This window comes from Typopeltis vanoorti, chromosome 17 (assembly GCF_054136105.1).
Source record: "Typopeltis vanoorti isolate ZY-2024b chromosome 17, IOZ_Tvanoo_1.0, whole genome shotgun sequence".
NCBI classification, from domain to species: Eukaryota; Metazoa; Arthropoda; class Arachnida; order Uropygi; family Thelyphonidae; genus Typopeltis; species Typopeltis vanoorti.
In genome coordinates, this window is record NC_143565.1 from 100,440,997 (window position 1) to 100,468,821 (window position 27,825).

The window sequence follows — 27,825 nt, forward strand, 5'->3', positions numbered from 1 at the left end:
TCATTAATCAGTCTGTCTGCCCTTTTCTGTGCAGTGTCCAGTATCTTTAGGGTGCTCTTCTGGGAACCACCCCAAATTTAAGAGCAATATTCAGTGGTCGGACAGATTTGGGATCTCTATAAGGTTAGAAGTTGTTAGGAGTTATAGTAATTTATTTACTAAAATAAAGAGCCAAAAGGCTTAAATATAAAAAAAAATAGTAATTAAAAAAAAAAAAAGAGTAATTTATTTCATATGGGATTCTCCCTCCCTTTCCTTCCCTTCCATGTCCCTTAGGATGGGTTGAATTTCTAATGAGAGATTAAGTATTTATTTTGTGACTAGATCTGTGTGTGTGTGCACACGGGTTGGTTTGCCTGTTCTGAGGGATGAAAAACCCGAGTTTCCAGGTGAAGAGACCCTCTAACTCCATATGATACTGGCTAACTCACCTTTAGTTAAGAGACAAAGGCCCCTCACATTATGGACGGGATTCAAACCCAAGTCTTTCCGACCAAATGGCTTCGTCTATATCTTATATTGACTTCGTCAATATAAGATAATGTTTTACGTTATCTTATATTGTTCCACTTTACATCTACCTTATTTAACCCCTTGGAGTATATTTAGACATTGCTTCTGTTAGATAGTTCTCAAATATGACCCAAGCTGCATTGATCTCCTTTCCAGCCAACTCCTCATTCCATGCTACACCTGAAAACTGTCTCCTGAGCTTCTCATGAATGATCACCAGCTATGTAGTTCCACATATACCCTTTCTTCACAAAGGTTCTCATTACTGCAACCATCCCAGATAATCACTTGTTGGTCACTCTCACCAACTGGAAGGTGATTTGACACTTAATTTATAATAACATCCTCTGATGAGATGATCAAATCCAAGACCCTTAATCTTCTTGTGTGCCCTCTGTTACTGTCTGAGGTAGTTGTTCCTCAAAAACTTATTCATTTTCTATACTTCCAGTTACTATTTCATTATCCTAGTCTGTATTGTCATAATTAAAATTGCCCATAATGATCACCCTTTCTTATTTGCTTGACTAATTTGATTATACATTCCATGGTCACTACCATTCACAATACCAGGTCTATAACAACATCCAACTAAGTATTTCATTCTATTCACTTCTATCTCCCACCATGCTGGCACTATTTCCCTTTTGCATCTCTACGTGGTATGGACATAACTCTTTCTCTATCATCAAAAGCACTATCCCTCCCTTTTTTACCCTTTCTATCTTCAAGAAACACATCATACCTCTCCATCTCTATTCCTGTCAGGATGTCATCCTCATCTAACCATGTCTTACTTATTCCAACAATTCTTGGGTGAGCAGACTCAATTAATGCAACTATTTCATTTGCCTTACACTTCTAGTATTTGTATACAAACATGCCAGCAAAGGTTGGTCGATTGGTAGAGCCTCTGCTACTAATGGCTCAGTTAAGTAAGTTTGAGCGCGGTTAGTAGTTGGAAGGGACCAATCGTTCGATGCTGTTGGCACACTCCCTCAATGAGTCTTTTGACTCCCTGGAGGTGTCAAATAATAATAATAATAATAATAATAATAATAACAGCTCATTCCTGGATCTATAGCAAGTTTCACTGATATCACATATATACATAACTTTAGCCATTTATTTTCTCCTTATTCATCTTAGAACCTTCTTAAAATCTGTTTTCCCTTGATCCAGGTTATCTCCTTCGCTTTTTGTCTACACATGCATTCACATCCTCTTGGAGCATCAACCTTTCTCACGTTATTGTGTTCCCCTGCCCACCCTGAGCCTTCTCATTTTCCTGTTTGTTTTGTACACTTGTTCTCTCATTCTCTATATTCATGCTACCCACTTCGATCTCTCTTTTCTTACTCTCCCACTCTTTCACATTGCTTCTTATATCCATTATTTTATTGTTGTAGAAATAACTTTTTCCATAAACCATGATAACTAATGCTAACGTGGTACAGAGTTGAAGGCAGAAAGAAAATGGAATGTATTGAGCTATTAAGAGATAATTACCTAAAACAGCATGTGGTGGAAAGTAGCTGGGATTTAACAGTGTTGAATTTCATGATGATAATAGCAGAGGATTTGCCAATAACCAAATTACATAAACTCTTTGCCTCTGAACTGGGAGAGTGATCTTGCTGTGGGAGGTGGCTAAGCATCTGAAAGTTTTAGTGCATGGTAAGTGTTAAAATAAAAATGGTAAATATCATACAGCTACAAGTTTGCAAAATTGAACATCAGGTTATTTATTTATGCATATGTCTTTGTGAAACTTGCAAGTGAAATGTACAATCACAATTACATAAAATCATAAATTATATAAAAGGCATTCCAAGTCTTCCTTTTTTAAACAAAGAGCAAAAGTAATTTGTTGTGATCAAGTCAGGAAAAATTGTCATCCTACTGCACTAAATGACATGCCTGCATGTTCTCTCAACACATCACAATGTGTTGAGAGAACATGTAGCTATATCCAAGGTTTTATTAAAGAGCAGTTGTGACGTGTGAAAAATCGGAAAAATCTTGATCCATTAGAGAAAACCCATTTTACTTTGCATCATCATCTTCTAGCATGAGGAGGAGTTCTGCTGATACTTCGAGGGCTATGAGAGTGGCTATGAGCATAACGTCTTAGTGGTGAACGGGACCTTGTTCTTCTATTTCCTCCATAACCACCACAATACTAACTACAGGTCAATGTCCAGACTGGAAAGCCAATCCAAGACCTCGTCCATCACCTTGTTGATGTCCTGTAGGCCACCACCGTGAAATTGGCGCCTTGGGCAGTCGTTCACAATATGAGTAAACGTCTGAGCCACGGGAGAACAATCACAATAAGGGTGGTCCAACAGCCCCCATTTATATAGTAGGTAGTCACAACTGCCCTGGTTAGTTCTGATCCTGTTGATTGATGACCAGATCTTCCTAGAAAGAGCAAAAAAAAACTAGGCTGCAGAGCACAGGGATCTTCTCCGAGGAAGCTGTTTGTTGGGAGATTGTTGGACCAGTATTCTTTCCACATGTCAGGCGTTGATGGCAGGGTAGCCGAAGAGAGTTCGTCCATGGCCCAGAGAGGCTTTCTAGATTTTAGGCGAAGACTAGGTGGATTTATAAGAGTCTGGTGCAGGGGCAGGAGTGTGTTGCTCATTGCTTTATTAAATTCTTTAAACAATACGTCTTCTCCGTATGTTTGGTGGAGCAATGTTAGATAGGACAGGCAGCCAGGAGAGAGGGATGCTTCTCACTGTCTCACTAATTGTGCACGTGGTAGAGTTTAGCTGAGTGTCTATAATGTTGGTGTGAGCACTTCTTTCCCAGATAGTGGCACAATATTCTGCTGCAGAGAATGCGAGGGCTAGTGCAGATGACTTCTGCGCCACAATCCCAGGTTGTTCCACTGAGCCTTGAAATGATATTATTTGTCGTTTTAATTTTATTGGACAGGGGTGATTTGCCTTTTATAGGTTAGGCTTCTGTCCAGGCTCGCTCCAAGATATTTCGGGTGAAGCTTGTATTCTACCATTTTTCCACAGAAAGAAAGGTCGAGGTGTCAATTCGCTTCTGCATTATTCAGGTGAAATACTGTGGACATGGTTTTTGTTGGATTTGGCTTCAAGTACTGCTGCTTGAAGTACTCTCCCAGGATGTTCAAGTCTGTGTTCAAGGTTGATTCCAGGTTGGCAAAGGAGGTAGTTGATGTAGGATTGCTAGGTCATCAACGTACATATACTTGCTTGAGCTGGTGTGTGGTAAGTCATACACATAGATGTTAAAAAGTAAAGGAGATAACACAGAGCCCTGAGGGAGACTCTTGTGAAGGAATCTGGGCCTGCTCTTTTTTCCGCCAATATACTGTGGACATGGTTTAGACCTGGATCTTTCTGTTGGAGAGAATGGATTCAAAAAGTGGAAAGTTTTTTTGCACTTTATATTTCTTAGCTTTAGAGGAGGTCCCTGATCCAGACTGTGTCATAAGCTGATGTTAGGTCAATGAAAGAGGCTCCAGATTGAAGTTTCTTCTGAAAGCCTGCTTCAATCTGTGTTGTCAGGGCCAGGACCTGGTCACAACAACTTCTTCCTGGCCTGAAGCCAGCTTGTTCAATCGGGAGTGCTCTTTCGATGAGTGGAGAAATTCTTTTAAGGAGAATTCTTTCAAAGAGCTTAATGGCGGAGCAAAGTAAGGAGATAGGTCGTAGATTTTTCACATAATTTGAATCTTTTCCTGGTTTGGGCACGGCAATTATTTTGGCTTCCCGCCACAGATTTGGTAGTTTGCTAGTCATTATAATTTCTGAGAAAAGGGTGGCCAGCCATGTTTGGCCTTGTTGACCAAGATATTTTAGAAACTCAGGGAGGATTCCATCCACTCCTGCAGCCTTGCCAGACTTAGTGAGTTTTAAGGCTACCTCTTCCCGAGATACTGGCTGTACAAGTTCAGGAAACTCGGGTCCCTTCTTCAGGATTTGTCTGATGGATGATTGTACAGCAATTTTCCTGATAGGGCTGGGATGCATCTTGGAAGTTTTCAATAAATAATAATATTGAGCATCAGGTGAGTCTTCATGGGGGAGACTTCGGCTATGGGAGTATGTAATAATTATGAAAATCAGTTGATTAGCTGTAATTTGGTAAATTTAATTAATGGGGGGTGTAATTTTACAATTTATAAATTAGTTTGACATACACTGGAAAGAAAGAAGAGAAAACAATAGAATGAAAACAAGTATAAATTCAGATTTTAGTGCTTAACATTGAAAATATGTGAAATAACCTTTGCCTATGAGTTGTAGACATGAATTTATGTTGCTTTATGAAATAATGAGATGGTTGTTAAGGCTAGAGGATAAATTAATTTTAAAAAATTATATATAATTGTTATATAATTTAGCACTATTGATCATATTGGTTTTATTATGTTTATATGTAATATGCTTCTAAAAATTAACAAAAAATAATAAAAAGAATGAGAGAAAATAATGTGGCGAGAACAATGTGCTGTTGAATGCAAATGCAGTAATACCCTATTACACTTTATAATGATCCACTCATGCACCTCTTTTCAGTTATGATCAGTGCCTGTTTATGCATTTGCTCGTACAATGGTTTTAGTGGCATGATGCTCCCTGAATCAGCCAATGAGCTGTATCATAAACTCTGTTTTGATGTTTCACTTTGAATAATAAACTCTTTACAACTATTTTTATTTATTGCTGTTAATAATGACAGATAAAATTCAAAGTAGGATGTTGTTGCATACAGTGAAAAAAAAATGCATAAACCTATTATATTAGATATTAAAATGATTAAATTTCGTAATCACAGTATATTGAACACTTGAGTTTGGCTGCAGGCTAAACTTACCTCGCACTGCTGTTGTGTGCCATTAAGCCAAACTATTCATGATAACTTTTTCATTTGCAACAATTATTCAAAATTTTTTATTTGCATACCTGATGTAACTAAATGCTTTATTTACATTAATTACACACACACACATACGACTGTTTAAAAATGTTATTAAACCATTACATGTGGGGAGTACCACTATCATATAGCAAATCTGAACCTAATATGCCATGGTCATGTCTGGAGTATGCCTGTATATGCAAACTTTGTATGTTTGCTTTGGAAATCGTTTATATTTATAAATTTGACCACAGTGGAAATTAATCACTGGCTGTTCTTTTTCATTTTATTAGTTATTTATGATTTATTTATTTATTAATTTTTTAGTTGGGCTATGAGGATTTGTTCATTTGGGTTTCAGTTTTGCTTTGTACCTAATAGTAGATTAGGTACAAAGCAAAATTTGGTTTAATTGCTGGAATTTATGCCATTGTAATTCTAAATTTTTTTTTGCTCTCCTCTGATATCAACCCAAGATGGACTCAGTCTTCCAGTACAGGACTGATGATATAAAATTTAAATTTTGTGTTGGTAGGGTGGGGAATAAAAAAAAATGAGGCTAAAATATCTCTTGCATATATTAATCTGAGTGAACTCTGTACAAGGAAGTTATTTTAATATAATCCCAAGGTGATAAAATATTCTTCTGTCTCATGGTGTATAAAAATTTTAATCATCTAGTTCTGATTTTTGAAACTACAAGAAAGATGAAACTGAAAGAAAATTGATGTTTTGAAAATAATTTGTAAATAAAACTTAAAGATGATTGCCAGTTTGTTTGTTCATTAAAATGATACACTCTGCTTTCATGTAACAGTCTTTAGTTTGATTTTTTTTTTCTTTTTTTTATAGATCGTGAAGTGTCACCAAAATTTACATTTGGGAAAAAAAAGTATGGCCGACGTTCTAGACCAGCATCAATTGTTGACAGTGATCCTGATCTTTCTTTGGAAAGTCCAACTTCAGAAGTTGGATGTGCTGTAGATTCTACTGAGGATGCTCCTCCCCTCCCACCTCCATCATGGAATATATCACCTGCAAGAAGTGATAGTTCTAATAAGGTATTAAGTAGATTTATTATAACAATTTACATTTAAAATTTTACTTTGTGTGATATTATTTTTGTATTCAATAAGAGATTAGTTACTATTCCTTTTAATCATCGTTTTCTGATGTATATCTTCAAACGGTGTACCAAATACTGCAATAGTGCAACTCAATTACTATGTACGTTACCAGTTTCAATTATTATGTATATGTACATTACCAGTTTCCTATTAATATTTTCTGCCAAATTGACCGAAACACTGGTCAACAAAGATTTTGTAACTATGATCAAAAGAGGTAGATTCAATTTATTTCAGGATATGTAGCTAACAGATAAGCTTTAGGGGTTGATAGTTATTCATGACTTTTTCATGGTATTAACAACACCACACACTTTTTTTTTCACAAAGATGTTTTATTAACGCTTATATTTCACTGATTTTCAACTCGGCATCATCAGAGCACAGTACACTTGTACACATGACAGTGAGTGAAACAATATAATTACAAAAGATCTAAAGTCCTATTTTTGACATTCTCTAACGGGGAAAAAAAAAACAGCTATGCAGGAGTTTTTCTTAGGATAACAATCTCCCAAATTTTTGGCAAATTAATGCAACCATATTTGTTAAGGTTGGGAGAATTCTTCAAAGCCATTGCTCGCTCAAAAAATAACCTTTCAGATCTATAAAGACTCCTAAATAGCACATTCGTTTTCCTCCATCTAATCCTGTGTGAAGGAGTGTCCAAAGCATGGTCTGCCAGTCCCAACTTGCCATAGTAATAGTAGCGAATGTATCTTTCATGTTATTCCAGGCAGATGTTCACTAATCTTCCTGTTTGCCTATAATAGGCCAAATCACAAGGAACTTCATACACTCCTGGGTGTGTTAAAGGGTGCAGTTTATCCTTAGGCGAACAGATCAGAGTTGCCAGCTTGACATGAGGTTTGAAAGTGATGCGAAGGCCATGTTTCAACAAAACTTTGACTATCTTTTCCAATGTACCTCTGATATAGGGAATAGAAATGGTCATTTTGTATTCTTGTGTATTGGGGGGGGGGGCAGAGTAATGGGCCTATGTAGTATTTTATCTATTTTGTCGGGATTGTAGCAGTTGGCTAAGAACGATATGGTGCAGATATTGGAGTTCTGTGGTCAGAGCTGTATTGTTAGAACAAATGGCTCTGGCTCTGTGTGTAAGTGTTTTTAAAATGCCGTACTGTTACACTGGATGATGATGTGATTGTTTATGTAGGTATCTTCCTGTGTGTGTGTAGATTTTCTGTAAATAGAAAAAGATAGTGATCCATCTGAAAGACTAATGTGTCAAGAGGTAGAAAAAGAATCAAATAACAGTTTACCATTTCTTGACATATTAGTCACCTGCCTTTCAGATGGATCACTATCTTTTTCTATTTACAGAAAGCCTACACACACACACAGGAAGATACCTACATAAACAATGATATCATCATTTAGTCCAACAGTACGCATTTTAAAAACACTTACACACAGAGCCAGAGCCATTTGTTCTAACGATACAGCTCTGACCACAGAACTCCAATATCTGTGCCATACGTTCTTAACCAACGGCTACAATCCCTACAAAATAGATAAAATACTACATAGGCCCATTACTCTGTCCTCCCCTAATACACAAGAATACAACATGACCATTTCTATTCCCTATATCAGAGGCACATCGGAAAAGATAGCCAAAGTTTTGTTGAAACACGGCCTTCGCACCATTTTCAAATCTCATGTCAAGCTGGCAACTCTGATCCGCTTGCCTAAGGATAAACTTCACCCTTTACCACACCCAGGAGTGTATGAAGTTCCTTGTGACTGTGACTTGGCCTATTATGGGTAAACAGGAAGAGCAGTGAACATCCGCCTGGAAGAAGATGAAAGATACATATGCTACTATTACTATGGCAAGTCGGGACTGGCAGACCACGCTTTGGACACTCCTTCACACAGGATTAGATGGAGGAAAACGAATGTACTATTTAAGAGTTGTTATAGATCTGAAAGGTTATTTTTTAATTCAGCAATGGCTTTGAAGAATTCTCCCAACCTTAACAAATATGGTTGCATTAATTTGCCAAAAATTTGGGAGACTGTTATCGTAAGCAAAACTCCTGCATAGCTGTTTTTTTTCTGTTAGAGGGCGCCAAAAATAGGACTTTAGATCTTTTGTCTTTTGCAATTATACTGTTTCACTCACTCACTGTCGCGTGTACAAGTGTGTTGTGCTCTGATGATGCAGAGTTGAAAATCAGCGAAATATAAGTGTTAATAAAACATCTTTGTGAAAAAAGTGTGTGGTGTTGTTAATACCATGAAAAATAAGTCATTAATTCAGGATATCTAATTTTAAAAAAAATTATCCATGTGATCCAACAGATTGAGGTTTTTTGTTGTAGGTATACCAAAACATTATTTATATGGGCAATCCCTGGAGTCAAAATACTTATCATGGGAGACATGCTCTATCCATCAGCACAATACCTATCATAGGTCTCCTTAAACTTATTCACTGTTGGGATGCTCACAACCACCTCTGGCAACCCATTCCACTCATTCACCACTCTCCAAGAAAAGAACCTGGTGTACACACCTCTCATGATCTCATCAGTTTCCTGCAGGGCCAATTCCTTTGATGTAACACAGGAATACCTTGTATAGTGTGGTTAATTGGTTCCAAGAAGCATCTGCATTGTTCGAGGTCTATTTATAAAGGTTTACAATTTAATTTGTTTATTACAGAAATTTAGGATAATAAAAATGTTTAAAAATGAAAAAAAAATTGTTATTTTTATTAACTAAATAACAAATAAAATCCTTTTAAACTGATATAAAAGTTGTAGAAAAGAAAACAAATATTGCTTCAATTTTAGCGTACAGTAATTTACTTTTTACTAAAGTAGTCTTTTGGTGTTTGTTGAACCATTCTTGTCTTCTTTGTCTCTTCAAGTACTAAATCTCTAGCATTTGATGGCATGATTGAGACTTTGTCTCACTTTGATGCTTCTTTCTAAATTCGGGTCGGCATTTTTGAGAAAGTCGGAAGCTTCATCGATTTTTCTCACAAAAGTTGATAGGTCAGCCAAGGAAAATTCTTCAACCATGACATCAGTGGGATCATCTTTGTCTTCTTCTTCTGCTTCATAGGCTTGTTGTTGTTCCAACTCCAAAAGGGTTTCATCATCCAGATCTTTTGAATGAGAATCAATACATTCGTTCACATTGTTATAATCTAAACTTGTAAAACCAAGATCTTTGCCCATCTGCACAATTTCTGTTGAGATTTCCTCTTTCTGTGTTGCAAAGGCAACAAAGTCCTTTGAACAATGCAGCAAGATATTATGCCATATGGCTCTCATGTTGCTTTGAGTCACCTCTTGCCAAGATTTATAAATATTTTGAATGGCATCTTTTATGTTAAATTTCCTCCAAAATTCACTCAAACTCCAAGAATCTTCTTCTTCTGCTGCAGCTTTAATAGCTTGAGCAAAAGTTCATCTTAAATAGTAAGCCTTGAAAGTGGAGATAACGCCTTGATCCATCGGCTGCAGAATTGATGTTGTGTTTGGAGGGAAAAAATTAATCTTGACATTTTCATCTAAGTCAGTCAATAGAGTTGGATGCCCTGGCGCATTATCTAATAAAAACTAAATTTTGAAAGGAATAGCATTCTTTTTACAATAGCTTTTAACTTCAGGACAAAAACAAGTTTTAAACCAGTCTTCAAAAATTGAACGAATCACCCACACTTTTTTATTTGAACGCCAATGAACAGGTAAATTGTTCTTTGTAAAGCCCTTAAGAGCTCTTGGGTTTTCCGCTCTGTACACCAACAGTGGCTTTAATTTTATATCACCTGATGCATTACCTCCTAGTAAAAGTGTCAATCGGTCTTTTGACACTTTATACCCAGCTTGTGTTTTTTCCTTTTCTGCTAGAAATGTGAAGGATGGCATTCTTTTCCAGAACAAGCTAGTCTCATCAGCATTCAAAATTTGATCATCTCAATAAGCTCCTTCAATTCATTGGGAAATAATTCTGCAGTTTTAGTGTTAGCACTTGCACTTTCACCTTGGATTCTTACGTTATCGAGTCCCATACGCTTTTTGAAATTGTAGAACCACCTGCGACTTGCTATAAAAGTTTCATGTACCTCCTTCATTTTCGCTTGCATTTTCTTTTATTTTGTCATATAGACTTGTTGCTTTTGCCTGGATTATCATTTGACTCAAAGGAATATTTTTCTGATTGCAATCTTCAATCCAGATCATTATTCCATATTTTCCATCGTAGAAAATCGATTTCTCTTGATCACTTTTGACATATAAGAAGCGGTGCTCATTCTCTGTTGTTTAATCTTTTCTTTGCTCTGAATAATTGTTCGTACAGATGACTCATTCATTGAATTCTCACGTGCTATTTTAGCAAACGAAGCACCATTCTCATGACATTTTATAATTTCAAGTTTCTTCTCTAATATCAACCACTTGCATTTTTTTGTTACTCCAACTGTGTCTTCTTTGTTTTGTCTCTTTTCACTCATACTTAAATAATAAAAAAAAATTAAATACTAATATTAATGTAAATAATAAAATGCCACGGGGAAAGAACGTGTCTATGTGAGAGCCAATCGAATAACTACTACATAAACGTGGCTCTCGACTGTCACTTGCAGCACCCGGGAGTTGCTGGTCAGTGTTGACAATGTTAGTGTGATAATGATAAGTGTAATGATAAAAACCGTATTAGACCAAAACTCACATTGTTCAAAACCGCGCTATACAAGGTATTCCTGTATATAATATGTAATCTTTTAATTTCACAATGCATTACTTTAACCTTTTCCACATATTAAACTGACCTATTTTCCTTTGCTGACACTGTCTATTTAAGCTATCCTACAGGATCTGTGCATCACCTTTATTATCTATTGTCCTCTCTAGTTTTTCATCATCAGAAAAACATTGGCTATTTCTCCTCATTATTTCCTATATCATTGATATACAAATTTAACAGCATAGCTCCAGTAGATTCCCTACAGCATTCCACTGGCCACCTACATTCTCTTGCATATAATATTCTTTGTCTGCTCTTGTCACCAGCTTCATCATACTCTGCCTTAAATACATTCAAATTCTCTGCAGACACCATTCTCTCAGGCATGGCATTCCAATCATTCACAACTAGACAACAGAATTAATAAAATTGGTATGGAATGAAGTCGATACATTTATACAGAATAAAAGAGAAATCAGTCAAAACACTAAACTAGTTGTATGCAAGATGGTGTGCAAATTAATTTTAACTTATTGAGAATTGGATTAGATAAGATTAGGAAGTGAACAGATGACATCAGTTCTCAGTATTATATTAAAAATGAAGATATTAGGAAAGAATGTGATATTGTTAGCATTCAGGAATGTGTTAGCAGAGCTGATCTCAGTTAGTATGATCATTTAAACAGAATCTGAGATGGAAGTTATGTTGGAGGTTTAATGAATTTTTTACAACACTCAAAAAGAATTAAACTAGAATTTAATACTTCCTATATTTCGTCCTAGTCACTAAGATATCTACGGGGATTACAAAAACAATTAATGTAACATGCACACAAAAACTTACAATACTAAGCCCAACCACGTGGGTGACAATAAAGTCCTATCTAGATGGAGCGCCCTCTAAGGGCGGTAGTAGGTAGCCTGGAATGTAAGGTGGGACCTCTGGCGATGAGTGTTTCCCAAATCTTCGGAAGCTTAATGCAACCATATTTGTTAAGATTTGGTTGGTTTCTGAGAGCTGCTGCTGCTTCTAAGAAAAGTCTCTCTTTCTTGAATTTGCTTTGGTGGAGCATGGTGGTTTTCTTCCATGATACTCTGTGGGTGGTGTCCAAAACATGGTCAACCAATCCTGATCTGCCTGTCTATCCGCATCCATCCGCCTGGAGGAACACAAGTCGTACATCGTGAAACACAACTATGGCCATTCAGGCTTGGCTGACCATGTTTTGGACACCACCCACAGAGTATCATGGAAGAAAACCACCATGCTCCACTACAGCAAATTCAAGAAAGAGAGACTTTTCTTAGAAGCAGCAGCAGCAGCTCTCAGAAACCAACCAAATCTTAACAGATACGGTTGCATTAAACTTCCGAAGATTTGGGAAACACTCATCGCCAGAGGTCCCACCTTACATTCCAGGCTACCTACTACCGCCCTTAGAGGGCGCTCCACCTAGATAGGACTTTAGTGTCACCCACGTGGTTGGGCTTAGTATTGTAAGTTTTTGTGTGCATGTTACATCAATTGTTTTTGTAATCCCCGTAGATGTCCTAGTGACTAGGACGAAATATAGGAAGTATTAAATTCTAGTTTAATTCTTTTTGAGTGTTGTAAAAAATCCATTAAACCTCCAACATAATGTCCTCACAGCACTTAAGCCTCTACACAAGAATTCTGAGATGGAAGGTTAGCAAAAGAAGTGTTCTTTGCCTTGATGACAGAAAAAAGACCCAGAAGAAGACCATGATCTAGGCGGATTGATACAGAAAAAAGTGCATTAGAAGATAAAATATAAGATCTGATAATATTGTAAGTCTTGACAGATGACAGATTAATTTAGAGCAGTGTTTCCCAATCTTTTAATCGTGACCTCTTTTATTATTATTGTCATCATCTGACTTCCATGGAGTCAGACTTATCGTGGGAGGTACACACTATTGCACACAAAGCTCATTCAATCGTGCTTAAACTGATTCAATGTGTAATACCAACCACTCTTCATGCAAAGAACCTGCTCCCCACTCCATCTCACACCTTCCTTTATACAGTTTCCAGTGATGCCTCTTGTTCTACTCTCCTCCCATTCTATGAAAAATCTCTTCCATGTCAACCTGATAACAACCCTTGACTAGCTTATATGTTTCAATCTCTCCCCCCCAATTCCTCCTATTCACAAGGCTTTGCAACTTACACTCTCTCAATCTGACCTGATACTTCACATTCCAGAGACCACTGAAGACCTTTGTGAATCTTCTTTGGACTCTTTCCAACATATCCTTGCTACCATGAAAACCTGACAACCAAATCTGTGCACAATAATCCATATGAAGCCCTGATCAAGGTCTTATACAATGGTATCATAACCTCTTTATGTCTGCATGTCAGGGTCCTCCACATCATTGCCATTATCCAATGTGACATCTTCACAACTTGCACAATGTAGTCACTGAATTTCTGATCCTAGTCTGCCATCACTCCTAGATCTCTAATCTACTCTACTTCCTTTAAAGTTTCCCCACCAAGTGTATACTTTGCATCCCATTGTTGCTTACCAAATCTCAAAACCTTACACTTTGTAACATTGAACTGATAGTTCCACTTATCTGCCCATTCAGGCAATGTATTGAAGTCTTCCTGTAAGGCCGTAACATTCGCTTGACTCTTCATTGCTCTTCCCAATTTTGCATCATCTACAAACAACTGCATATCATTAGTTAAACCATCCTAATATCATTAACATGCAAATTGAACAACAGTGGTTCCAAAACTGACCCCTGCTGTACATCACTAGTAACCTTCCTCTTTTTGGGATACTGCATCCCTACTTTTTGATACCCATCTGACAGCCAGTCACTGATCTAACTCAGAAATTTGTTATCCAATTCCATCTGTTTCAATTTATTTATCAGTTTGTTATGTGCCAGTCTGTCAAAAGCTTTTGATACCCTGTCCAAGGAATTTGTCACCTTGTTATAGTACATAAGTAAGTTAGTAAAACGTGATCTCTCTTTAACAAACCCATGCTGATAACCAAAGAGAATACTGCTGTTATCACCCCATTTCTGTATCCTACTTCTCACCAATCTCTCCACTACCTTCACCACAACTCCAGATATACAGATTGGCCTATAATTTGAAGCTAGAACCAGTGGTGGCCGGTGAAAATTTTAAGTGGGGGTGCTGCATATACAAAAAAACACTTTTTTTTTTAATCAGTAATGAATTTATTAATAAATACATATTAAAAATTGCTTTATTAAAAATATTTCATCCTCACCATGAACGAACAACAATAATAAAAGTTTCATATCAATAGCAATGACAAGCACAAACGAATATCGGAGTTAGATCGCAGTGCATTTGTTTCGTGTAATGATAATTGAAAAAGTAAAATTCTTTTCATATTTTCAACAGTGACATTCATCATAATTCAGCCTTGTATCTATAATAAATAAATAATTATGTTATTTTAAGAAAATAAAATAAGTTTTACAAAAAATAGTTCACCATGAACACGCACCAATAATGTTTCATATCTCACAGAAATAACGCACGCAAGCATAAGATACACTGCCCAAATGGCAGTGTATCTAATGATGTAATGACATAATGTGCAATGACAAGCGCAAATGAATATCGCCGTTAGATTGTAGTGCATTTGTTTTGTAAGTGTTAATTGAATTCCAGTTATTCAGTCAGTGTTGAAACATAAGTTATAACCTTTAACATGTTTTATTGCATTTATATAATGTTGTAAGCATTGTTATTATTTATAAACACAGACAAAATTTAATTTTTACATTTTTCCATGGGGATGCTGCAGTGTCACAGTGCTTATATACAAGCCGCCACTGGCTAGAACCTTATCGTCACATTTATTACCTACGGTTTTATTACATACGGCTAGAACCTTATCGTCATATTAAACAGGCATGCCATTGCTACTGCCAATTCCCTGGAACATTCCCTTAAGATGCATGATGATATGTCATCAAATCTAAGTAACCTTAATGTCACCTTATTGACATCAAGGTTACTTATTTCCTCAAATACCTCCTGCTCATTCACAATTAAGCTATCCTCTCCTATGTCCTCTACACTTAAGTTCTGCACGATTCCACCCAATCTCATGTCATCTTGAAACACCCTTATAAATTGATCACTGAATACTTCAACAATGTCTTCTGCAGCAGTTACCATTCTACCATTTTCATCCATCAACATCATCTTACTGTGATCCTTCTACCTTCTACTTGTCACATATCTAAAAAAAAAAAAAAACTCTGGGGATTTGCCAATTTCTGCTCATATTGGACTTTTGTTTACCTTACTAACTGAGTCACTCTCCTGGCTTGTTCTTTATAGTCTTCATGTAACTGATTATAATATAATGTCCATGTGGTTAGCCGAGTGACTATGCCTTTCGCAACCATATGTCTGGTAAAGGAGTGTCCTGCGTTCGATTCCCATCGCCGACGTGAGAAGCTTAGGATCTTTCTCAGACATAGCCAAGTTAGCCGGTCTTAGGCATGGACTGCAGGGTTTTTCTCCCCAGTTTATCTAGGGTTTTTCCACCCACAAGCAGGCAAACCGTCCCCGTGAACACATGCTTCTACAGACATAGGATACCTCCAGGAATAAGGAGTAACCAACCTATTCCGTAGGATTTCGGTTCCAAATGCCTACACAGTAAAAAGTGTAGGTCTGCTCTTGAGCATAAATTAGGAAAAAATAATATAATATATAACATATATAATATGATAATGATTATAATTGCAAGTAACCTGCAATCCACACCACATTTGCATAAAAAGTTAATATTATTATTATTCCGATCTCTGTGGAGTCGAGACTCATCATGGGAGGTCCTTCCTTGGAAACACAAAGTCTGTCATACCACTTCTTGAACTCAACTCTCTGATACCTATCGGACAGCCAATCCTGAATCCAGTTGACCAACCTGAGATCCAAACCCATATGCTGCAACTTAAATATCAGCTTATCATGTGGCACCCTGTCAAATGCCTTCACTAAATCCAAGAAAATGGCAGTATATGCCTTTCCCTCATCTACTGCTCTTGTAACTTTATTATAAAAGACAATCATATTACTAAAGCATGAGTTCCCTTTAACAAATCCATGTTGATTCTCATAGATAAATATTACCCTCATCTTCCCAATGCTGTATATGGTCCCTTACTAATTTCTCCAAGACCTTAACAACTACTGATGACACACAAACCAGCCTAAAATTAGACACTTCCAGTATGCTACCCTCCTTATGTAATGGCACTATCTCACCTTACTTTCACTCCTTGGGTTCCTTTCCCGTAGTCAGACTTTCATTGAAAAGCCATTTCAATGGAGCTGTCAGTTCCTTAGCACATTCTCTCAAAACCTGTGATGAAATACCATCCAGTCCCACAGATTTACTAACATCCAGAGTACTCAGTATTTGGAACACACTCTCCTCTTGTACCTCAAACCTGCCCTATCCCTCTAGTATTCAAATCTACTTCTCCAGGATGAAATACTCCAATAAAGTGTTCATTGAACAACTCCAGTATGTCCTCTGCATCAATCACTCTATTCCCCCACAATGTCATTCTTCCACAATCATTTCTCCTCTTACCCACTACATGCTAAAAAATTCCCTAGGATTTTCTTTGTATCTTAGTGCCAATCTCTTTTCATATTCCAGTTTTGCCTTCCTCACCATACTAGTCACTCTTCTGGCCTGAGTCTTATATTTTTCATGCATCTGCTCTCCACCCATCTCCTTATATCTCTTCTATAATCTCTTTTTCACCTGCAGTTCCTGTTTGATATTGTTTGTCATCCACTTTACACCAAATTGTGTCTTCTTCTTCTTCACTCGTGGAATACAGCTTACTATTGCTGCTAACAATCCCAATTTCCCAAGCACTAATTATATCCTGGCCTTCCAATTCTGTCCTCCATGGAACTACCCCAAGTTGATATCTAAGACACTGTTATAATCACTGCCTTATAATTCCACATACATTTCCTTTTCTTTGTTACTCCTGCATGTCTATTCATCTTCCAAGTCAAAACCACATGGTCACTCTCTCCAACTGGGGTCAGAGATGTCATCTCAGTTATCATCAGCTCTTCTGATGCTATGACCAAATCCAAAACTCTTGAACCTCTTGTTCCCTCTATTACATGTCGCCTAAGACATTTTCCCCTCAAGAATTCTAGAAATTCCATTCCCTTATTACTACATGCATTTTCCTTTTCCCAGGTTATACTGCTGTTGTTAAAATCTCCCATAACAATTCTTCTTGCACTTGCCAAGCTCAACTGCCTAAACATCTCCTGCTCCCCATCCTCCATGCTCTTTGGCTTGTAGCAACATCCCACTAAATATCATGTCTTGCCCACCTCACACCATATGCTTTCAAAACCATTAATTTCACTGCTTTCTAAAGCCTTCATTCTTAGAGGACATAAGTCATAAGTCATCACTTATCATAAGCAGTACTTACTCCATGACTGCATTTTCCCTTCCTATCCTGCCGAAAAATGCTGCACCTTGCTACTTCTATTCCTGTTATTATATCATCTTCTGTCAACCATGTCTCAGATATCCCAATAATCTAATAGGGTAAAGAAAACACATTAAAAATAGATTTTTCAGAATATAATTCTAACTTAACATTTAATGTGATGGTTGTACTTGCATCCGGACAACTAGCTTTAAACTTCTCAACTGAATATTTGTTAAAGCCAACCTCATACCATCTTCAACATTCACTCAGTCTGTTTCTTGTTTTTGTTTCAATATGCATTGAAAATCCACTCTCGCAGAGATATGTAGAGGCATATGAAAGTAAAACTCGAAAGGCAAGCATGGTGACATTTGGATATGACTGATATATAGCACACCAGAACTGAGTCAGCAATTTTTCATAAAACAAATTACATGCTGAGGAATCATTCTGCAGATACAATACTTCATCCTGTACTTCACTGAAAATGCTGGCTACATTCAGTGAGGCAGAGAATGAGTTTTGTACTATTTCAGCTTCTTCTTCTGTAAGCTCAGGGAAGTACTGCTGAAATTCCTTTTCAAGGGATTCAAGGTGCCCAGTGATCTCCTCCTTCAGATTCTTATCCAGTTCACCTTCAGATTCCTCTACCACACTGGAGTTTTTTAAACATGGCAATGTTTCCAAGATTTACTTTCCTATGCCAGTTTTGCAGCTTGGATACAAATGCCTGAAGATTGTTTTGAAATTGGATAATGTGCTTTTCCCTTCCCTGAAGTTCAGATCAGCTTATTTAGCTGCTTTAAAATGTCTGCTAAGTAAGCAACTATTTTCTCCCAAGTTTCATCATTAAAATAAGCCACAAGATCATGTTTCCCTTGTACTTCCAGGAACAACTTGATTTCACCTTTCAACTCAAAGACATGATTCACAACATTTTTTTTTCAACAACCAGCATATAGCAGTGTAGAAAAGAAGAACCTTGTTATCAGAATTCATGTCTTTACATGAATTCTGATAGCATGATTCCGCAATTCACACATGATATTAAAAAAATATATGCTATACGTCCCATGCCCTTCACTGTGCAACATTCAATTACCTTATCATCACCAGTAGATGGTATCTTTCTATCTTAACAAATAATATCCTCTAAAGTTCTTTATAACGCACTTTACTTGTTTATTTTGTTTTGTGTTTATCAACTTGTTTATTTAATCATTTTTTTTAGTAGAGTATTAATGTGCTATTCCAGTTGGTCATAATGCTAGTCCTAGGCTACTGTTTTTTATGTTGAGCCTATACACTAGTAATGTGCATGGCTAGTGGATTGGGAAAGGAGAAACTTGTTTACATTTGAATTAAAAGTCTGTTTACTGTATTGCTTGGGAAACATGTAAGTGTTCCACTATATAGCAGTAGCAGGGACAAAGGAGGAAAAAAAGAAACTTGTTCTATGGATTTCAAGGTGTACTGTGAAGGGACATTGGGTGGCAGGTGGATTTGTTTCAATGGACTTAGTACTGAGTGGGGTAATTATTAATGCTATGTGATATGAACATTTGCCATGGAAATGTTGGTCGATTAGTAGAGCCTCTGCTGCTAATGACTCACGCAAAAAGTTAAGCAAGTTTGAGCGTGGTTAGTGGTTGGAAGAGGTAAATTGTTCAATGCTGTTGGCATACTCTCCCTCGATGTGTCTTTGGACTCCTTGGAGGTGTAACATAATAATAATAATTATTTCTATAAATATCAAATATTTATAGAAATGCTAATTTCTATCCTTGCTAAATTATATGTGATATTGTGGAAGCTGGATGTCACATTTATCTCGAACCAACAAACAAAACTTTTTTTCTTGTGTATGTAAGACACACACAGACAGAGAGAGAGTTATATATGAAGCCTTCATAGCTCAATTACTATAAACCATTTTGTTGGATCCTGATTTTAATCCATCTGGGATGTAAGGTTGACCTGTGTAGCTCAATGGAGGTGGCGTCTACATCCACAGTAATACCCAGTTTGCTTGAAGAAAGATTTAAGTTCACTTCTAGTTACCAATTAAAGGAACTTTTTCTAAGCCTCTCTTCTACCACTTCCAGTTAGTCGATATCTGGCACAGGCAAGTGGGATTTTTCTGGTCGAAAACTGTTTTTTTTTTTCCTCACAAACTCGAGAAAATTGACTGTATTCATGCTATTTCTGACAATAACATAGTGTTTTACTAATAACTTAAGGAATTGACAATGTACATAAGAATATAAATTAAAATTAAACTTTAATAAATATTTCCGATATTTCGGAAACGTCACATTGCCATCTTCAAAGGAACTTGCAAAAAGGCACGTGCATGTAGGCACTACAACATAGTAACTGAGAAAGAAGTGAGGAAGCTATTGGTCTCCTAAAAGTCCTGATGGTGTTCCACCCCCCCCAGCAGGCTAAGTAGGTATTCTTGGCCGTTGGGCTGAAGGTCTGCTGATGTAAGCCTCCCAAATTTGGGATAGTTTCATGCAACCAAATTTGTTGAGGTTTGGAGAGTTCTTAGGGCTGAGGCTGATTCCATGAATAGTCTTTTGAATTTGAACTTGGTACTGTGTATTATTGTGGCTTTCCACTGTATTCTGTGGCATGTATCCAGAGCATGGTCTGCAAGATCAGAGTGGCTGTACTTGTGAAACTGGATGTAGTCCTTGTGTTCCGAAATTCTGATACTCGCTGTCCTGCCTGTTTGGCCAAAGTAAGACAGTTTTGACAATTTAAGACAGTAAACTTACTTAGCCCGCTAGGGGGGCACTATCAGGACTTTTAGGAGAACAATAGCTTCCTCACTTCTTTCTCAGTTACTCTGTTGTAGTACCTATGTGCACATGCCTTTTTTGTAAGTTCCTTTGAAGATGGCAACGTGACGTTGCCAAAATATCAGAAATATTTATTCAATTTTAATTTATATTCTTATGTATGTTTTAAATTCCTTAAGTTATTAGTAATGCATAAGCTTGTCTATGAGAATTAACATATTGTGTTAGGATTAGAAACCAAGATGGTGTCATGTATTTGCTGTCTCTTCACTGAATCCCACTTAAAATTAGTTAAAAGTCATGTGCCAGCCATTTCTGATTGGCTACCAATGAAGATTGAACTACTCACTCACTCTTCAAAAGTTAGATAGGACTAAAATAGCCTTGCTTACTCCTTATAAGGAGAATAAAAGACACTAATTTTATTTATTTTTTTTTTTATTTTTAGGATGCAAGGTAATTTATAAGAAACAGAAAAATCCCTATTGCCTGTGCAAGAGAGACAAGGTCTTTCCTCCCACTAAACAGGCAAACTAGCCAGAGAATCCACACAGTCTATGTCAATAGGATGTACCACCTGATCTTAGTATGAACTAGGTTCACGAGCCAGGTTACTTGGCCTTGTCTAACCATTTAGTCTAACATGTTAAGGGAGAGAAGAGGCACATTTATATTTGTGTACTGTTAACATTACTTGTATACTGTTAACATTTGTGCACTGTTAGATATTTAATATGCAGTCTAGATCATAACTTATAGATTTTCTTATTAACTTATGGATCATAAGTTAGATTCAAGGGTCAGCATTAAGTCCGTTTCTGTTTAATATTGTGATGGAGGTGGTAACAGAGGAGGTGAGAGAAGATGCGCCTTGGACAATGTTGTATGCAAATAACATCTTGCTGTGTGTAGATTCAAGAGAAGAAGCGGGAACTAAACTGGAAAGATGGAGAAAAGTACTGGAAGAGAGAGGTATGAGACTGAGCAGAAGTAAGACAAGAGTATATGTGTTGCGCAGTGGGCGGCGGTGGCCAGGAGACAGATCTGGAGCTGGAAAGAAATGTCATCAGGAAGGTGAGAGACTTTAGATACTTAGGTTCAACAGTGGAAGAAGATGGAGGAGCTGAGAAGGAAGTGGGATGCAGGATACAAGCGGGTTGGAGGAACTGGAGGGAGATGGCTGGAGTGGTATGCGATAAGAGGGTGCCGATCAATCTGAAAGGCAAAATTTATAGGACAGTAGTGAGGCCAGCTATGACATATGCTATAGAAACTGTGGCCCTGAGGAAAAATAACATCAGCAGGATGGAAGTAGCAGAGATGAGAATGCTTAGGTGGATGTGCGGTGTGACCAGAAAGGATCGTCTGAGAAATGACTATGTCAGGGGAACAGTGAAAGTTACAAACTTAGGAGCGAAAATACAGGAGGCAAGGTTAAGATGGTTTGGTCATGTGATGAGGAGGGAGGACGAATATGTGGGAAGAAGGGTCATGCAGATGGATGTGCAAGGAAGGCGGAAGCATGGGCGGCCAAAGAAGAGATGGAGGAAGCTGGTAGAAGAGGACTTGAAGATGAAGAACTTGAATGTGGTGACAGCCCAAGACAGGAAGGTGTGGAGGAGACTCATTACAAACAGCGATCCCACTTAAGTGGGAGAAGCTGCAGAAGAAGAAGATCATAAGTTAGATTCTCTTTTTGATGAACTGTCTCACATAGATATTCAGATTTGCCTCACAAATTTGAGATTCAGCAAACTCTACAATACTAAGACCTAAGAGGTCATTTTGAAAATGACCTTAAAGTTCTGAAATAAAATCTAAGTAGTTCTCCCTCCATACATGCTCTGCTACACAAGTACTCCATTTCTTCTCTGTTTCTCTTGTAGGTACTTCTTTGATGATTGATTAGCTAAACTGGTGTTTGTAATTTTAGCACTCTTGTCAAAACCTGTTATGATACGTACAGCAACTAATCACCATTCATTTGTAGTACAGTTTCAACTCACATTAACTCCTATTGAAAATTCCCTGATATCTGAGACCTGTGGAAACACTTCTTTCATCTATGTCACTTAGAAACTACTGTCTAGTTGAGGAAAATGTGAACAATATTTTTTCTGTATATTCGATCCATGGTGATGTAAAGTACCTAATTATGGGTGTGGGTATGTATTCAACATATTTCATTTTACCTTGATTACCTTGATGGACCCGTGGTTTCAGTCAGGATTTCTCCATGACTGCAGGTCGTAAAGAGTCCAGCTATTCCTGTCTTGGGCTTTTCTTCTCCATTTTCTTCCAACTTTCTTAATCATTGGGTCTTCCCACCTTAAGGCTGGTCTTCCAGGTTTCCTTTTGGTATTTGTTAATTAAATATTCAAATATAAGGATTATGTTGATGTATGTATGTTTTCTTTTTTTCATATTTAAAAAAACTTTGGATAATATGTATTTTTTTTTTACTTTTCTGTAGAATGAAACTTTACCTAATAAGAGAAGAGTAACCATGGCTACAAGTCCTCAGCCACCTTCCAAATCTGGCCGTCTCTCTAATTCTCAGTCAGCTAATCCTTGTGGAGTTTGTCCTGCTTCAGATACATTTGAGGGTGAAATGAATTTGCAGATAGGAACACCTGTAGAGGCTGATACAAGTCTTACTTTTCAGGAAAGCAATCCTGAAGAATATCTTCAAGGAATCTGGAAGAAATTAGGAGTAGGTGAAGATGGATACTTGAACATTGAAGAATTAGCTCATGTTTGTGAACATATAGGAATGGAGATGTCAGAAGAAGTAAGGCAATTTCCTTTCATACAGTCTCTACAGTATTTTGCTTTTTTATTGTTTTTGTTTTTCTCCCAGATATAATATTAATTACAGCTAACATACTTTTCCAAATTATTTTATTAATTTCATTTAAAATATGAACACAAATTATAAACATTAAAAATTATAATATTATGAACACAAAATTATAAAAAAACTTTTGAACTATAAAATTACTTGTTTATCACCTTGAAATAAAAATTTTTATAATATAAAAATGAAAATTTTTATATTATAAAAATAATAAAATGCTTAAAATAATGATAATTTCCTGAGAAGTATCCACAAGGTGTGCATAGCATGCTCTGATAGCTTGCTGTTAGCAATTTCCTTCCAAATTAAGGTGGTATTTGTCAGGTTTTCAGGATCTTAATTTTTTTTAAAATTTTTTTTTTTTTTTTTTTTTTTTTTTTTTTTTTTTTTTTTTTTTTTTTTAAGACATTATTGAGACAGTTGATATTCTAAAGCATTACATCAGTCCCACCTATATCTTGGTTTATCTTTTACTGAGGTCTGTTTTTCTCTATCATTCTGAAATACTAATGATTTCAAGTTTCTTTCTGATATCTTGATTTTTAATATGACTCTGCCATCTGTTTTTTGTTTTTCTCTGATTTTTCCTAGAACTTTTATGTTTGGGGGTTTCCACTCTTTGATTAACTGTTTAATTTTTAGCTCAACTCTTAGATCCTTAAGTTAAAATTGGTTTGAACTCTGTGTTGCATGCAGCTGGTTTAGTATGTTGGCTGATTTCTCTTTTATTGCATATAAATTCATTTATCTGGATCATTATATCAGCTTTACTTATTCTGTCATCTATTTCCATATTTAACTTGCTATCTTCCTTAAAAATATTGCATTAATAGCTGCAATGCTTTACTTGCTATATAAAGATTTTGCATTTTTATCTTTTTATTATGATTTTCAAACTAAATTTGATAGAGTAATTTTTCAATTTAGTTCTAGAGTTCTGAAGACTTACTGAATTTATGTAGGAGTAGAACATTTACCAGAGCTACCATAAAAACAAGAGCTTAACAATATAATTCATTCATTCAGGAACAACAATTCCTAGGAACAGAAAAGTTACTGAGAGTGGGAAGAAATAAACTAAAACTGGTAATTAATTTACGGAATTAACAACATATATAAAGTATATTAATTAAAGATAACTTTAATGAATCACTTCTATATTTCGGCAATGTCACATTGCTATCATCAGGAACATAAAGATATGGTATGTGCACTAAGGAACTAACAAAGCAAATGAGGAAGAAAGTAAGAAACTAATTTTGTTCCTAAAGTCCTAATGGTGCCCTCTTGCGGGCTAATTTGGTAGTCTTGGCAGTTGGGCTGAAGTTCTCATAATGAAAGTCTCCCAAATTTGGAGCAGTTTCATGCACCCAAATTTGTTGAGGTTAGGAACGTTTTTTAGAGCTGCTGAAGATTCTTTGAATAATCTTTCGTATTTAAACTTGCTGCGATGGATTATTTTTGTTTTCTTCCAACGAATTTTATGGTGGGTATCTAAGGCATGGTCTGCCAGCCCAGAGCGGCTGTACTGGTGAAACCGGATGTAGTCTTGGTGTTCTGAAATCCTGATATTTGTTGTTCTGCCTGTTTGGCCAAAAAAAAAAAACTGTACATGGCAAAATGATTTTAAGGAATGATGATGGTAAGGAGGTCACTGAATCAGTCGATATAGTGGAATTACTGAGCAAGCACTTTGCAAGAGTATATCATCCAGGTGGTGACATTGAAAAAATGAAGGAACCATTAATTTATACGGGAATTGTGATGAATGAAGTGGAGGGGAATAGTCTATTACAGAACCTTAATGTGAATACATCTGTGAGATTGGATGGTATACCGGCTCGGGTCTTATGTGAAGTGGCTAAAGAATTATCAGTGCCCTTGACCATGTTGTTTAATCTGAGTCTTGGGTCTGGTTTAGTCCCGAAGGTGTGGAAAGAGGGAAAAATAGTTCCACTGCATAAAGGAGGATCCAAGACTACTGTTGCAAATTACTGACTGATCAGCATATCAGGAGTCGTTGTCAAGGTCTTGGAGAAAGTAGTCAAGGGAAAAATACAGGAATGGATTGATGAAAATGAGATACTGTACAGGGGACAGCATGGTTTGTGAAGGGTAGATCATGCCTCAGTAACTTGCTCAAGTTTTATAACACAGTGACGGCTGAACTGGATAAGGGTAATGGGTTTATAGTGATTCTACTGGATCTTGCTAAGGCATTTGACAGGATACCACATGGAATTCTAATCCATAAACTACAACATATGAGAATGGATGTAGGGTTGGTGAGATGGATAGGTGGTTGGTTGATGGAGAGATATCAGAGAGTAGTTTATTCAGTAGTAGAGCCCAAAAGATGGCCTGTGACTAGTGGTGTGCCGCAGGGTTCTGTTCTTGGACCACTGCTGTTTAATTTGTTCATTAACGATATAGGGAAGGATCTAAGAGGAACAGTTCATTTGTTCACTGATGATGCAAAGTTGGGTAGGGCAATAGTGAATGCAGAAGATGCCAAAATCTTGCAGGACGACTTGGATAGATTGCAGTTCTGGGCTAAGTAGAATGGATGTTGGTTTAATGTGACAAAATGTAAGGTTATGCATTTTGGGGTGAAAAGATTAGCAGCAGTATACCACATTGGTGGAACTGTACTCCAGGAGATTGATGAGGCTAGGGACTTGGGAGTGTTGGTGGACAGGGAGATGAAGTTTAGGGGACACATTGCAAAAGTGGCTAAATCAGCTCATCGACTCACTTGGTGGTTGAAAAATACTTTGACGAGCAGAGACAAGCAATTTATTGTACCTCTGTACCGAGCCTTGATAAGACCTCATCTTGACTACTGTGCCCAGATTTGGTTTCTCCTCGATGGGGAGGAGCTGGAGAGGATCCAGAGGCGAGTGACCAAGATGATAGCAGGTCTATGGAATGAACCTTATGAGAACGGGTTGAAGATTTGTGGGTTGCAGAAATTAGTTGATAGGCGGAAAAGGGGAGATATGATTGAGACATACAAATTGCTAAAGGGTTTCTATAGGATTAATTCAGAGGATATTTTTGAGATCAGGACGTGGTGGGAGAACTAGGGAACACCTATGGAAGCTGGGAAAGAGTGTGGTTAGCAAGGGTGTTAGAACTGGGTTCTTTACTTTTAGAGTGGTAAATGAGTGGAATAAGCTGACAGAGTCTGTTGTGGGTGCTATAATGGTGAGTGCGTTCAAGGCAGGGTATGATTGATACTGTGAGAATGTCGTATAGTTGTGTGGACATGATGTTTAGGGCCTCCCTCGATGAGTCTAAGGACTCCCCGGAGTCGCCCGTAATAATATGTACTCATTTCAAAAGATATTCATTTGAAGAATAAAGTAAAAATATATAAACTGAAATTTGTACAATTATTACCTATGGATGTGAAACATAGATATTTCCAGCAAGGGTAGAGACTGGTTTCAGCTTTGGAAAGGAACATCCTTAGAAAACTATTTGGTCCTGTGAATGATAATAGTCTCAGGAGGATTACATTCAAACATGGATTATATTGACTTTATAAAGAACCCACAATATATATTATAATCAAGTTCAAAAAGTTGCAGTGGGCAGGATATATTTTTCATATGGAAAATGAAATCCTTAAGAAAACAATACATGATAAAATTCTTCATAAAAAAACCGAAAGGAAAATCTAGAATAAGATGAATAGACACCATTAGTCAAGACAGCAATATCATTACAATGATGTTGAACAGGCAGGACTGGGAAACAACAAATCCAGGGAAGCCAAGACTCAATTTGGACGTAGAACAAGCTATAAAAAAAATCATCATCTATGAAGGGCTGAATTTAACATCACTGATTTTGATAACAGGCTTAATGCTACTTTCTTCCGTGATGTAAAGCATATAAATCACGAATACCAATAAAGATACTTTTTCTTAAATTTTCTTCCTATTCATCCTTCATTTCTAATTGTTGACTTAACACTTTGTATAGGTTATATACATTGCTTGGAAATAAGTCAGCAGACAAACCGACAGGCAAGGTGCATCATGCCATGTAATGAATCATGTGGTTTACCATTATAAATTGGAGGAATATGATGCTCCCAAGTCAGTGCAACTATTCAGGTGAAATGAATGTGAGAAAGGAAATGATAGTTTGAAAGAGGCATTGTGATAGGATGCCATGTTGCAGGCCTATCTGTTTGGCAAGTTGCTGACAAATTGGGCCATCCCAAGTCAAACAATCTGATACCATACCAAGATGAAAGTGCAGGGAGTCAACTGCAAGTGCTACCTACAGTGGATGACCTGCCACCCTCACTGAATGTGACCATAGGGGTGCTATGAAGGATAATATGTAAACACTGCCATTTGTTGGTT

At 36.9% G+C, this 27,825-nt stretch overlaps 1 protein-coding gene across 7 annotated transcripts in view; it reads left to right on the forward strand.

Moving 5' to 3' along the window:
* Nin (blastoderm-specific gene 25D) overlaps positions 1-27,825 on the forward strand; it is a 511,736-nt gene that overhangs the window by 237,052 nt on the left and 246,859 nt on the right. For all 7 annotated transcript variants that reach the window (XM_090406751.1, XM_090406750.1, XM_090406752.1 and 4 more), the window contains 2 exons: positions 6,271-6,479; positions 23,063-23,380. In XM_090406751.1, coding sequence (XP_090262877.1) covers positions 6,271-6,479; positions 23,063-23,380 — 527 coding nt within the window. The remainder of the gene's footprint in view (positions 1-6,270; positions 6,480-23,062; positions 23,381-27,825) is intronic.